This window comes from Phaenicophaeus curvirostris, chromosome 3 (genome assembly GCF_032191515.1).
Source record: "Phaenicophaeus curvirostris isolate KB17595 chromosome 3, BPBGC_Pcur_1.0, whole genome shotgun sequence".
Lineage (NCBI taxonomy): Eukaryota > Metazoa > Chordata > Aves > Cuculiformes > Cuculidae > Phaenicophaeus > Phaenicophaeus curvirostris.
In genome coordinates this window covers 45,231,473-45,245,816 of record NC_091394.1, presented here as the reverse complement: position 1 = coordinate 45,245,816, position 14,344 = coordinate 45,231,473, and the positions used below count along the sequence as shown (strand labels likewise).

The 14,344-nt window shown below is 44.9% G+C and overlaps 1 protein-coding gene across 2 annotated transcripts in view; it reads left to right on the top strand.

Annotated features, from left to right (window-relative positions):
- Window positions 1-1,801: 1,801 nt before the first annotated feature.
- RAB31 (RAB31, member RAS oncogene family) overlaps window positions 1,802-14,344 on the top strand; it is a 65,728-nt gene continuing 53,185 nt past the window's right edge. The window contains exon 1 of one of the 2 annotated variants that reach the window (XM_069853842.1): window positions 1,802-1,876. In XM_069853842.1, coding sequence (XP_069709943.1) covers window positions 1,838-1,876 — 39 coding nt within the window. In that variant the 5' untranslated portion in view covers window positions 1,802-1,837. The remainder of the gene's footprint in view (window positions 1,877-14,344) is intronic. The other variant, XM_069853843.1, reaches the window with a different exon arrangement.

The window sequence follows — 14,344 nt, the reverse complement described above, 5'->3', positions numbered from 1 at the left end:
CAAACATCTTCTTCCAGCCAATTAGTGTGAGTATAGGACCCCATGTGGAACTATTTAGTGACATAATGAACGCCACAACAGTTTATTGCCAGGAAGCTCCTAATGATGTAGCAGTAATCTCACAATGACTAATCAAGATTTTCTCCATTTCCTTTTAGAAGTTCTACTTCATAATTTAGCAAAAAAAATGAAAACAAAACTGTAAGTAGAACAGAAGCTGTGACTTTACAGATGACACTGTTCTGTTTTCTCAGGGTTGTCGCACGCAATTCCTCTCCCTAAATTCTAGGACTTTGGCTGCTGAGAGCACGGCAGAGCAGTTTCGAACCTCCCTCACAGATTTGAGTGAACTGGTCCTAGTATTAGCTGCAATGTAGTATTTAGCATAGCTTTCAGATGCATAGGTTGCAGCCCTACTATCAACCCAAGGCTGACTGATTTAATGAAAAATGTGTAACGTATTACTTAGGACTGGGTTAAAATGGAGTTAGTCTTTCAAATGTTTTCTGCACACAGAAAGTAAAACTGAAAAAAAAACCCTCCATGAAGCAGATGGATACAGATCACTCGCAACCGAAGTAACCCAAATCCTGAATTTAGACCAGCAGCACACAGAACTTGGCACATGTGCAGTCCGGCACACCTGGAGTACTGTGTTCAGTTTTGGGGGCCTCAGAACAAGAAGGACATTGAGGTCCTGGAGCGTGTCCAGAGAAGAGCAACGAAGCTGGCGAAGGGTCTGGAGAACAAGTCTTACGAGGAGCAGCTGAGAGAGCTGGGGTTGTTTAGTCTGGAGAAGAGGAGGCTTAAGGGAGATCTTGCCACCCTCTACAACTACCTGAAAGGAGGTTGTAGAGAGGAGGGTGTCGTTCTCTTCTCCCAAGTTACAAGTGATAGGACGAGAGGAGATGGCCTCAAGTTGCATCAGGGCAGGTTTAGATTGGGTATTGGGAAAAACAGGCTGCCGGGAGCAGTGGTGGTGTCAGCATCCCTGGAGGCGTTCAAAAAGATGAAGATCTGAGAAGTTTGACGTGAGCTGGCGATGTGTGCTTGCAGCCCAGGAGGCCAACTGTGTCCTGCAGCAAGTGTGGCCAACAGGGCGAAGGAGGTGACTCTGCCCCTCTGTTCCTCTCTTGTGAGACCTCACCTGGAGTACTGTGTCCAGTTCTGGAATCCTCAACATAAGAAGGATATGGAGCTGTTGGAACCGTCCAGAGGAGGGCTACAAGGACAATTAGAGGGCTGGAGCACCTCCCATATGAGGAGAGGCTGAGAGAGTTGGGCTTGTTCAGCGTGGAGAAGAGAAGGCTACGTGATGATCTTATAATGACCTTCCAGTACCTGAAAGGGCCTTACAAAAAAGCTGGAGAGGGACTATTCATAAAGGCTTGTGGTGATAGGACAAGGGGGAACGGGTATAAACTGGAGAGGGGCAGATTTAGGCTAGACATTAGGAAGAATTTCTTCGCCATGAGAGTGCTGAGGCACTGGCACAGGTTACCAAGGGAGATTATGGCTGCCCCATCCCTGGAGGTGTTGAGGGCCAGGTTGGATGGGGCCTTGAGTAACCTGATCTAGTGGGAGGTGTCCCTGCCCATGGCAGGGGGCTTGGCACTAGATGATCTTTCAGCTCCCTTCCAAGCAAAACTATTCTATGATTCCAAGACGAGGCACTTCAGGTGGGGAAGGGCTCCCAATCGCATCGTCCCGACGCCCCCCACGGGGCGTCGGGACGATGCGATTGGAAGCCCTTCCCCACCTTTGCGTCCCCTCCCCCGGCTGCGGGGGCGGCTCTGCGGGGCGGGGCGGGGCGGGGGCCGCGGCGGCGCCGGGGCAGATGATGGCGATACGCGAGCTCAAAGTGTGTCTGCTTGGAGTGAGTAGAGGGGACCGGGCAGGGGGGAGCAGGGGACGGTGGGGCGCTTCACCTCTTTTCCGTCCCGCCCCGCTGAAGGAGATGGGGTCCTCGCTAAAAAAAATAACAAAACCCGGGAATGCTTCCACCCCCCCCCCCCCCCCCCGCTTCTCCCCTCTCGCTTCTCCCCGTCCCGGGTTGGAATTCCTCCACGCCGAGACTTGGCAGCCGCGCACCGGCCTCTGGGGGGCGAGGAGGGAAGAATTAGTGGGATTTTTTTGTTGTGGTGTTTTTTTTTTTTTTTGTCTTGGTTTTGAACTTTTAATAAAAAGTCAGAAGGGCGCAACGGGTCGGAGGGGGGAGAAGCGAGGGGCTTCCTTTTCCCAAGCCGGAGGTGCCGGCTGCCCCTGGATGGAGTGGGGGGTCGGCTGGCGGCTCCAGAGCGGGTCTCCATCGTGTGCCGGAACCCCGAGAGGGGTCCAGGAGGGTTTCGGTGGCCTCTGTCCCTGCGAGAGGCCGTGGGGTCTTGTCCCTGTCTGCCCCTGCAGCGATGCTGGGGAGCGAGACCAGCGGCCAGCCGGGACGGGCTCGGGGGTGGCTCCTTCTCCCGGGCTTTGCTGAATTGCTCGCTGGGGTTTATCCCGAGCTCGTTTGGCTCGGCTCCTTGCAGGAATGGCCCTTCTGCCGCCGCTTTTCCTTCTTTTGTTGAGCTTCGCAGCCCCGCGCCCCCTCGTTGCCCTGCGCGCTGCAGCTTCCCAGCAAAAGGCGCTCCCCGAGTCGTTCCCGGCGCTGCTGGGAGGACAGAGCCGGTCCCTCACGGCAGATAGAGATCACAGCATCGCTACTTTGCTTGTTAGTTACCCCCCGCCCCCGCCACGAATAAAACATCTCAAATTATCGGGTGGGAGTTAGGCTGCTTTTTAGGTCCGTAGCTCCATAAACATTCCCAAGAGCTGCATGAATGAAGTCGTTGTAGCGTGACTTTTCTTTCGTGCCCTAGAAGTGAGTTGAACGTATAAAAAGCAGATCCAGGCGCTCCACTTCTCTCCGGTCTTTGTTGGTGTTTATGCCAGACGGAGTTAGTACCTTGCCCTGGAGCAAGTGCCAGGGCACTGGGGAGTTCAACCCAAAGTATTTGGCAGTGACCATCCCTTCTTTCCTGGTAAGAATTCCTGCCTTCAGCTTTTGCAAATGGCATAGAGACAAAATAAATGTGGTTTATACAGACCTGAGGAGTCTGTGGTAGAATATGTGGATGTGTCTTTATTTTTCTAACCCAGCAGAAAATCGTGTAATGTTATAGTGATGAAGTGTCTTGCGGAATGACATTCCTCTTACCCATTATTAGCTGTTGTTTTGTAACATTAAACTGTACTGGGGATTTTGCAAGGCAATTGTTTACTTCTTTTAAAGACAGGAAAAGAAACCTATGAAGTAGCTCTGTATTACTAAAAGTATGCAGTTACTCTGTAGGTTCATTAAAATGATAGTGTGGTGGTGGGAACTACTGTGTCTGTAGTTATAGTTGTTCAGTCGCTAGTGAGGTGTTCCTTCCTGAGTTTTAATAGGGTGTAATCCTAGAAAAACATCTAGTTCTGATCATAAACATCTCATTTACCATGGAGGCTGACACCGTTTTCCCAAAAGTGAGGAATCCTTCTTATAACAAATCCCCTTGGGAAGCTCAGACAGATTTCAAGAAGAGGGAAACTATACCTGTCTGTGTGAACAAATGCAGGCCTTAATCTTCTGATCCACTTGAAAACTAGAGGGCAACTCGAAAATACATTTTCAGATCTACCAAAAGGAATTTTAACAGTTGTCTTTTCTGTAGGTCCTGGATTTGGTAAGGTAATCTGCATTTGTATCTAGTGGGTCCCCTGGCAGTCCAATCTAGCATATCACAGTCCTATCTGTATCCCTCTCTGCTTCTGAACAAAGCCCTAGGCTACACCTCCAAATCAGACAGGAGGATCACTGCGGGTCTGTGGCCCTCAGCTGTGCAAAGGGCATGGACTTGGGCTGTTCCTGCCAGATCGCAATTCCCCAATGAGAAAAAATTTGCAGCTGGCATAACATTGGCAAAGCCAGCTTCTCCACAAGCCCTGAAGGCCCCTCTGAGCTGTAGAGGGTCTAGACGGGAGGGTGAGAAGAGAGGAAGAGAGTAGCCGGAGCTGTGCTCCATGCTGCCGGCCTGCATGAGCTAGCACAGTACTCCAGGGCTACTGTTTGTCCTGGAGCTGTTGCCAGACATGGGGAGTAAGCTATTGGCCCCTGGATGTCACCCTGCGTTGCCAGGAGGGAACCTGGCCTGTAATTTTCAGCATAAGTCTAACAAAATAGGGATTTGTATATCTGTGCTTTACTTCCTCCGCCTCCAGAGTGTCTTATGGTTTTTAAAACTGTCTGTGGGTGTGATGGGAGAGATCTGGAGCGGCCTCGAGGGCTGGTTGTGGAGTTTGTAGACTTGAAGGATACACTAGCAAGAAAATGACAGGAAATTTGGGGCAGCTCAAGGCTAGCTGGGGTCAGTTTAGAAGGCGTTGTTGATGGCAGCAGAGCTTTGTTGTTCATGAATTTGGGAAGGCAGTGCTCCTTGAGGAGAGGTTGTTCCAGCTTGCTGGTGGGCAGGCAGCAAGAGGATGCCTGCCTAATTGTGCAGCGCCATACAGCCTTGGGTGTAAAAGCTATGGAGCTACGACTTTAATAGCTCTCGAGTATGTTGTCGTACAAGTGGTCTCAAGCCTGCTCCTAAACTACTTCACCCAGTAAATGATTGCTGCTGAGCAGCAAGGTGTCTGTATGTGGAACGTGCTCATCGTCATAAGTGCCAACACTTGAGCAACTACTCCCAAGTCCTGTCTTGTCATTCCAAACTCTTCTTGGTCTCTGGGTCCAGCCTGTTCTTTGTTCACAGCAGTTGTCTCTGTGTTAGAGAACACTTCCTTCTGGTACTGAGCAAGTTTTAGCTGCGGGTCAGTTTATGCAGTGAAATGGAGTGCAGATCCTGTTCGGCTTGCACGATGTTTCTGTCCTGAGTGGGCACCCTCTTGAGGAAAGAGGGGCAGAGAGCAGCTGGTGTGTTCCTGAGCTGCGCTTCGGTGCTGGATGTGCAACTGGGAAGAGCTGCCAGGTTTCCTAATCTGGCTGTGGCTGCTGAGTGCCATGTGTCTTGGCTCCCAACATTTTCTTTATGCAGGCTGGAGGAGTGATTTATAGCTCTCTGCCAAGTCCTGACATAATTGTGTGTTCCAACCATGGAAGAGATTGCCAGGTTTAGGACTAAGGCAGAATTTCTTGTCTTTGTCACTTCCTGAGGAAACTTTGACAGCCCTTCAGGGAGACTTTAGGAGGTGGCTTGTTAACTACCATCTAAAGTGACCTCCATTACTCCTTTCCATTTGTGTGTGTTTATTAGATTTTTATGTTGTGACTGTTCGTTGTAGGACCAATGGAGTTAGGATTGGAAGAGACTCAGAGGTCATCCCTTGGCTCTACAGCTGCTCATTACTTTCCTGACATATTTGTCTCACCTGTTCCTAAAAAAAAACCCCTCCCTATCAAAGTTTATCTTTTCCCCAGGATAACGTCCCAGAACCTAACTGCTCTTTACTGTAGAAAGTTTTTCCCAAACATAGCACCTACACCTTCCTTGCCTGAGTCTTCATTTCTTCACCCTCCTGTTTGTGTTTCCGTTTTTTTGCTCATAAGAAGACACTTCCTGGCATGCGTTTTGCTAGCATATAGTCTGAATATACTGTCTGAAGCTGGTGAGCCTAAATTTGTAAAAGGAGTGACATTTCCTGTGTGGAGGAGAAGGAGGTTTCCTCATGAGTTTCTCCACAACTGAATTGCAGTTGCTAGGTATGGAGAGCGGTTTATTACCTTTGACAATGTTGTGCACCTCCATGTGCATTGTGGGCATGTGCAGGCTGTGGAATTGAGCTCAGAATTGTTTGATATTTAAAGTAATTTGGAATATGATAATAGCTTTCCTGAGAAAATCTCTTTTTTTCCTATCTTCATGCCATGATAATGTAAAGAGCTGATTCTGTTGGATGGAGAACAAATTCCTGTAGCAGACCGTATGTATGTGTCAGGCCTTTCAGTGCAAAGCTTAAATATCCACTCTTCCTCTTTAAGTAACCATTATGCTGGACGTGTACGACAGAAAATCTTTCAGTTTGTGTTGGTGTTTATAAAGACAACAATTTTATTTCTCTTTTGATGCTGTTTGTCATTATTAATGCTCTTAGTGCCTAAATATGCCAAAACCAAAAATGCATCCCTGGATGGGTTTTACCAGTTAAGGACCTTTCTTCTCACTGGATACATGCCAGGAGTGTCTAAGTGTTAAGATGAACATCCTACTGAAGACAGTAAGGCTACACAGGTGCAGAAGCAGTGCATGCATCAACAGCTGCGGTGCTGTAGCCTAAACCAGAACAAGAGGGACCAAAGTACTGCAGACAACAAAGATCGTCATGAAAAGAAGAATATTTTACTGAGGAAGTAATTGTACACCTTCGAAAATTCTGTGCACAAAATATCTGTCTGAGAGAAGAACAGAGACTGATGAGCAATTTCTTTTTTTCATGATAACAGTTCGTCATCGTCTACTTATTCATTCATGTTGTATTATGTAAACAAGCAGCGCTATCGTGAGATAAATTTCTGAATCATGGGTTTCCACGGCTGTCTATCATGTGGAGTCACTGGTGTGAAATGTTGATTGTCAGAGCCTTTCTGTCAAAGGACTCCACACAGTCTATCTGTGTCTCTCTCCTAGCCACTTCGTTCTTTGCATTGTAGTGAAACATCAAATCACATGTAAAGCTGGACAGTGATTTTAAGTCCACAGGGAACTGAAAGGCAGACAGCCAGACATGGTTAGTGTGACTACGTATGCCTCATTTCCTTGGGAAATGGTATTCTCAATATTCTTCCCTGCTGAGGGATACTCTGAAGTTTGCACTTAAGTGTGCACATAGTACTTCCATACTCCATTGCCCTGCTTTGCCATTCAAAAGAATGGTCTACCAGCAGGCTGAAGAACACTGGGACTGTGGTTATTTGAGGGTTCTTTTTTTTTTTAAAAAAAACAACAAACAGATATGTTCAGAAGTCTAAACTAGCCTTTTCCTATAATCTATGAAGTATTTAAATGGCTACAATGAGATCTTTGCAACATAGACATTAAGTATGTGGGTAAACAATTTATCAGAATTTAGCATAACTCAGGATTACATATTGACCTTGGCCTTACTGCTTGCTTATGTATCTACAAAACCTTTTTATTTACTTATATCTTCCCAATGTTTTGTGTGGGATTGCTTAGAAAAGTGAGTAGACTGAGTTATGACCTGAACATCCGTTTAGGAAAACATGAGCAGAAGGCAGGACTTAAAACAGGTTTTACTTGCAGTAGCTGCAAAGCCTGTGAAGGGGAAGCTCATTATTACTCATCAACTGGGAAGCAAAAGAATACCCTGTGGCTGGTGCCTATTGCTGCATGTGATCAGCTCCGATCCACTGCTCTCATCTGCCATGCGCTGCTTATAACTTGCCTGAGACCCTGTAGTGGTTGTCATCCATAAATTATGTGCAGGTTGTAGTTTTACTGTCTCTCAAATTGTATTTATTTCTTTTGCTTATAGTGTGGGGTTTTTTTTTGTTAGGTTTTCCAGCCCCTTGGCTTCAGTATTTTTTTACTTCTTAGTATTGGTTGAAAAATTGTGAAGTGTCTTGTTTTAGAGTAATTCATACAAAAAAAAAGTAAATTCTTTCTTTCTGTGAAAATAAGGAAGTTCAGTTGGTGATAAATTCTATTTCTTTGTTAACATGGATGAATGCAGTTCTAGCTGTACTTTGTGCTGAGGCAGATTGTATGAAGCAACCAGAAACTCTGCATGTGAGAAATCTTGGGGGGGAAGGAAAAACCCTGTCATTCTCATCAGGCAATTCCTTTTAACTGGCTTAAGTCATGCCATATTCAAAGGCTATTTTTTAATTTACATTTAAAGTATGTTTTCTGAGACTCTGGTTGATGGTACGACTTGTTTCTAAGGTGACAGTTTGCCTTATTGATAGCATGTGTTGGAGTTAAGAGCGCAGTTTAAGGAAGTGGTAAAATAGGCATTAGCTGAGTTGGTCATGGGCAAAAGCTTCTGGACCTGCAGTGCTTTTCCATGAGGCAGTGTTTATAAATTACAGTGCTGTTGAATTTTGCTAATGTTGGGTTGGGTCTGAGCTGAGTATGTGGATGCTGTGGACTCTGCAGGCGTGCAGGCTGATTAGACATATTCTTTCTGAAGTTCCTCCTTGTTGAAAGAAGCACTTCCAGGGAGGCTGGAGCCACAGCTCTGCTCTAGTTGTCATCAAACACCCACTTTTTCTTTTGTCTGCCTTCCGCTCCTTCTTCCAAATGCCATTTGTCCAGTCATCAGGGCTGTTGGACCCTCCAGGGACTGTGTTGATCATTGTATTTCCTGAGTGTGTCCCTGCTCAGGTGAGATCAAGGCAGGCACTGTTTTCTTGCTTTCCTACTCCTTGGTTTTGAGGGGTAAGACCAAGAGGTGCATTGAAAGAGAACACAGCTGGCTTTAGCAGGTTTGCACTGTTGACCCCACCTTCCCTATGGTTCAGGTGCTGCCTCAGAAAACAAGCTGTTGAGTGCAGGACAACTTTTTTCTCCTCAGCTTCAGTGATTCATGAACCTCTGTTGATGGGGGGGCTGTAGTTTGGAGTTTTAGTTCAACTGCCTTGCCGTCATCTCCACCTCCACATGGAGATTTGTGGCCTCTGCTTGTAGTATTCCTAAGGCACTTCTGGGGCCAGCTGTGTGCCCAACATGTGGATACACAGAAATACACTCCAAAAGGATTGGGAAATATGGTTGGGAAATGAGGGGAGAGTTCATCTGGTCTGATCTACTGGATCCTGACATCAAAGGGAACAAATGCATTTGCCCTGGCTAAACTGGGAGCCTACCTGCCAGGTGTTTCAGTCTTTCTTAGAGTTGGTTTCATTTGTTTATGGAGCTTATCCTGGGAATGCCAAGGATCTCGTTTTCAGTTCAACAATCATTTGCTGCCTCTAGAGCTGGCAGCATATGTCAGTTCAGTATCTTCCTAGTCCCTCTTCTGCTCCTTGGTTTCCTTGACCGTGCCATGGACGCTAGCATGTGGGCTAATAGCCAAGAGCTTCCTAGTGCGAGTCATGGCTTCAGCTGTTTCCCACCAGCCCTGCAGCCCCATAGGTTTTTTTTCACAGAAAGGGTCATTGGGCACTGCAACAGGCTGCCCAGGGAGGTGGTTGAGTCACCATCCCTGGAGGTGTTTAAGGGACGGGTGGATGAGGTGCCGAGGGACATGGTTTAGTGGTTGATAGGAACGGTTGCACTCGATGATCCAGTGGGTCCTTTCCAACCTAGTGGTTCTATGATAGGTGAGTTGGACCTGCAGTGGCTGGCACAAAAATAGTGTGCAGCCCTCTGAATATGGCCAAAGATCTCAGCTGTGGGTCATTATGATGTCCCTGGAACTTCCTGCAGGGAAAACTGTGAGGGCATGGATGGGGATAGTTCGTCCTTGGGCAGTTCAGGCAGTAGCTTGCTGCTTCCTATCTTCCCGGGAGTTTCTTGCTCTGATCGTCTTTCCCTCTGAAAACTACTATGAGATAGTGTGCAGTCTGGTCTTTTCTTTCTAGTTTACATGGCCTGGTATTTCTAAATGCTTAGCTTACTAATCTTTACAGCACATTTAAGGTGGTTTATTTTCTCCCCTCCACTTCCTTTGGGTAATTGGCTGCAATATAAAGGGGTTAAAAAAAATCCTGCCTCCATCCAGTGCTGATCACAGCCATGGGTTAGATCATCCCACAAGTTTTTGGACAGGGCAGAGCAAGCCTTCAGTGCTCTGCTCCATGTCAGGGCTTGTTGTGCCCCCCACTACCTTTCATTTGTAGCCTGGCGGCAGCTCGTGTGAATATAACTCCGCAGCACCTTGCCAGAAGGCGCGTGAGAGCTGCTGTGGGGCACACACTCTCAAAGTAAATGAGAATAAAATATATTTTTGTTCCCATTAAATTGTTTTTCTTCTCTCTACGTACCTTGTAGAGATTGGGTAATGGTCTAAGGGTCAAAGTGAAAGGAAATTTTTAAAATTCCACCTCGGCTTAACTTGTAATACGCCAGGAAAGGGACATGTTCCAGTTTTCTTCTGAAACATCTTATACACCCTTCCTGTGAACGCTTGCAGCTTTGAACACTACCGCAAGAAGACAAATCCAAGCTTGAGAAAGCCGCCAGTGGAGGTGGATGGGAGGCTGGCTCAGAGGACAGCTTTGTGTAAGCAAATGCCAGCGGTTTGATTTACGGTCTCCAGCCTCGCAATGCTGATCATGAAAGCTGAACAGCAGGCAGTGGAACAAATGCTTTTTATTTTTGCCTGGCTATTTTTAAACATAAATGCTGGTTAGTGTGTGTTTTTTATGTTTCTTGGAGGAGAGGGTAGAGCAGTTATGGTTTTGCTATTTGTTTTGAACAGACTATGTTCTTACTTGGGCAACATGTGGAAGTACATGTGCATGAAATCCGGCTACTAAATACTTTCTGTCCCCAAGATATTGTTTCCTCCTCTGTCAGCAGAGCGACCGGATGCTGCAGACGTCATCGAGTGTCCTGGTTGGACCAGTCAGCCTCTGCCAGAAACACCGGCAGGGGATTATAAAAAACTGTAAGGGCAATCTTTTAAAATGATAAGTATCAGGCTCTAGCAGGGACTCTCTGAGGCAGATCTTCCTTTACTTTAAAGCCTATCTACAGAGGCACAGTGAGATTTAATTTTGAAACACTCTCTTTTTGGCCCTTTTAATTCTCCAGCAAATGGAACAGTAACTGTTCATAGGGTTTAATGTTCGTCAGCGAAGCTGTGCATCTGGGCAGTGGGTTGTCTGAAGTCATTTGCATATCTTCCCATGCTCACTGGTGACCCAAGAGATGCGATGGACATTGGAGTAGCATTAACCTTTTCTGTCTTGTGCGTGGAATTAGTAGCTGGGACCTCATCTCCAGCATTGCTGTTGTGTGTGTTCTCCAGATGTGCCCGTTTTCTGCTTGTGAGGCTGGTACTGGGAATTCAGCAGCAGAAGAGGAATCCTTAGGTGTTTGGTCAACATCTAGTGTGTGCCAGTGCAGAGAAGGTGGAGTAGGAATCACCAGGCCACTCAAAGACTAATGTGAAAAGCATCCCTGAAAGGACTCCCTTGAATTTGGTGTGGAGTCACATTAAGGCTCAGCTTGGCTCCTTGGACTTTTAATTCCATTTTAACTACCTGATTTAAGGAGGACGAAGTGGATTATTGCTATGATTAGTTGCTTAAGAGTTAGAAGCATATTACAGCTGAAAAATTTGAAGCGTTTGTCCATTCGCAGTCACAGTTCTAATCCCAAGCAGCTTCTGCTGTCTGTGGAAGCAAATACTGTGTTTGTTTGCTTCAGACAGCCTTTGTTAATTTAAAAAAAGCCAACACTGACTGATACACACCATTACCAGCCTGTAAGGGCACACTTCCACTTTGTGGCTGGATAAATCTGGCAGTTGGTTAATTCCTGGAGGGATTTGGGAAATGAGAAAAAAAAGTTTTTCCTTTGTTGAATAGGAAACCCACTATCTCTTTTTTCCTTTTTTTTTTTGCTTTTCCCTGTTGTACTGAATATAAATAGGTCCATTTTAAGAGTCATACAATCAACACTTGCATTGTATCTTGTTAAAGCTGATATGAATAGTAAGCTTCCAACCACATTTAGGTCAAAAATTCTTCATGATGCATAATCATGATGACTTCAACCTTCACAATACTATGCACACAATCATACTCTTAGGATATTCTGTTATTGAGTGTGCTACAAACATGTTTCTTTTTTTCTTGCGTTACCCCTTAAGTCAGATTTTTAATTTGTTTTGGATAATGCTCTTGTAGAAAATTCAAGGAGAGTTGGGCTTGGCTTTTGTCTTAACGTGCTTGGATCTCAATGAAGGAATTAAACATTTAATGTCTTCAATTGTTATGACTCCAGCAGCAGAATATAGTTTATGTAAGTAGACTTCAGAGTCAATTGTTCTGTCCTTTGACATTTATTTTTTCCCCCTTGGATATTTTTCTTTATTTTCTTTTCCTGCAGGGTGTGCTTGAAAAGAGTAAATGATTAGACAGACAATTGGAAAATATTTTATGTGACAAAAATGATGGTTGTATAAAACCAGATAACACAAATTGCTGAGCTAAGATTATGTTACTAGAACTCTAATTTGAGTAGCATCCTCAAGTATGTGTTTGATTCTAAGCATTGGGGTAATTCCTCTTCACCAGTGTGTCGTATGTGGTTCAACCTTTGCTTAAGGGGCTAAATTGAATTCTACACAGCTGAATGCAATACTGTGTGGATGACAAAGATAAAAAGTTTATGTAAATTGAGTATTTGAGATAACACAGCTGTTGAGTGACTCCTGTCATTTAACATTAAGAGCAGTTAAAGTAGCTCAGTTCTACCTCTGTTTTTCAGCATTTGGTAGCCTCTTTGGAGATGGTGCTTTGTTTCAGCAGTTGTTAAGCTGATGCAGAGTTTTGTGGCCAGATTTGCTTTCTCCTTTAGGCCAGTGGGAGAAAGGCTGAGGGAGAATTAACCTTTGGTCCTAATTGACTAAGTCCAAATAAAGAAGTTTGTCTGAAGGCCAGTGGTAGCTCTACAGAGTTTTTCAGGAATAGCTTAAGTGATAACCAGTAGAAAAGGGGTGTAAAACTGGCATAGAGGAGATTTGAAGGAACAAAGTGATAAAGCTTTCTTGGAGGAAGTGAGGACTGAAACTGAGGGACAGCATTAGAGGAGCGTTGTGGGGGACCAGTGGGAGAGAATGAGGAACATGGCGTGGGGGGTTAAAGTCAGAGAAGAAGCAAGGGAAAGAGAAGCTGAGAATTAGGAAACAGAAAACCGCACAGAGCAAAACAGCAAAAGGAGTAATACATATGAAATAATAAGATGGGTTGAAAACCACCCACCACCTCTCCCTTGGTTTTAGCTTTCAGTTTCCTTTTTTCTTCTTTTAAAGATGTAATTTTGTCCAGCTGAACCTGCAGAGTCGTTCTTTAAAATTAAGCAGTTATCTTTCAACCAGTAAAGAACAGTCTGTCACAGGTCTGAAGGGGAAGGTCTGGTAGGATCTTGTGGTGCACTTGAGATGTCCAAAATCCCGGTACCTATTGTTTTGCCATATGTGGGGTCTGTAGGAACTTTGGATGCAGGCTCATATGGTTCCAAACAGTCCATCTGCAACATGAAAAGCATTTTTAGTATCCAAACAGTGTGTCCTGAGAAGGACTCTTCACCTTCAGTGTGGCTCAGTCTTTTCCTGTTTTGGAGGGAAATACCAAATCTTTTCTGCCCTGGCTATACTTGTTACTTGAGGAAATGGTCTTAAATGTACTAAACTTCGTGGTTAGCACTACAATTTAAATGTTTCCATCAGCTTTTCAGATGAGATTTGCTTTTAACTATTTCTGGTTTCCAGTTGCTTGGTGAAGATAAGAAAAAATTGACTAAATGAATAAAAACTTTCTTGTGTGAGTCAGTTATATAGTTATTTCCTAGTTATTTTTGTGGTGAAGAAAGGAAAGTGCCTTAACGATAGTAACAAAACCCACTTCTGCTCTTTGTAAGGGCTTTTTTTCCTAAAAGTTGAATTTTGTGGCACTAGTGGTACCAGCTTTAGAAGTTGCTGGACTTAAATTCCTACTGAAATCAACAGGAGGTGAAGTCAGCTGCTAAAGGGATGCAACGTTGTGCTGATAATGTCTTCCATTTATGAGCCTGTTTGGTGCAGATAGCTTTAGTCCCAGTAAGTTCACAGCAGCACACAGTAAATCCACAGATAAAGAACTCAGCCTTAGCTTTTATTGTTCTGTGCTTGCACTTATCTCTTCAGTTCAGTTGCATGGGTGACAGAGGGGGCACCAGGTGGGTCCTCATATGATGCTGTTTAAGATAAGTGCAGATGTTTACTGTGTTAAGGAAAACTTTACATCCAGACAGTATGTGAAATGAGGATGAGAACATTGTTAATTGAAGTGAATTAAACATGATACTTCGATGAAAAATTTCTTAACAAGGATTGAAGTTTATGCAAACCTCTTGTTGTCCATACTCAGTTCTGCACATCAAGTCAGGAAATGAAAACATTGGTTTCAAGGATTCTAGACCTCTCCTTGATGCCATTTAATGTCCATGTAGATGTATATTATCTACATCTACTTATTACCTACATTGGATTGTAGATAACAAATAATAGTAAATTCCAGTAAATCTCAACTCACCCCCTTCCCTTGATGCACTGGGAGAAGGCACATGTTCTCCTGTGTCTAGAAGGCTGTTGAAGGTAGGTTCCCAAAGGCTGCGGGTGAGCTGGCAAATTGTAAGGGCAGTCTGCTTAAAGA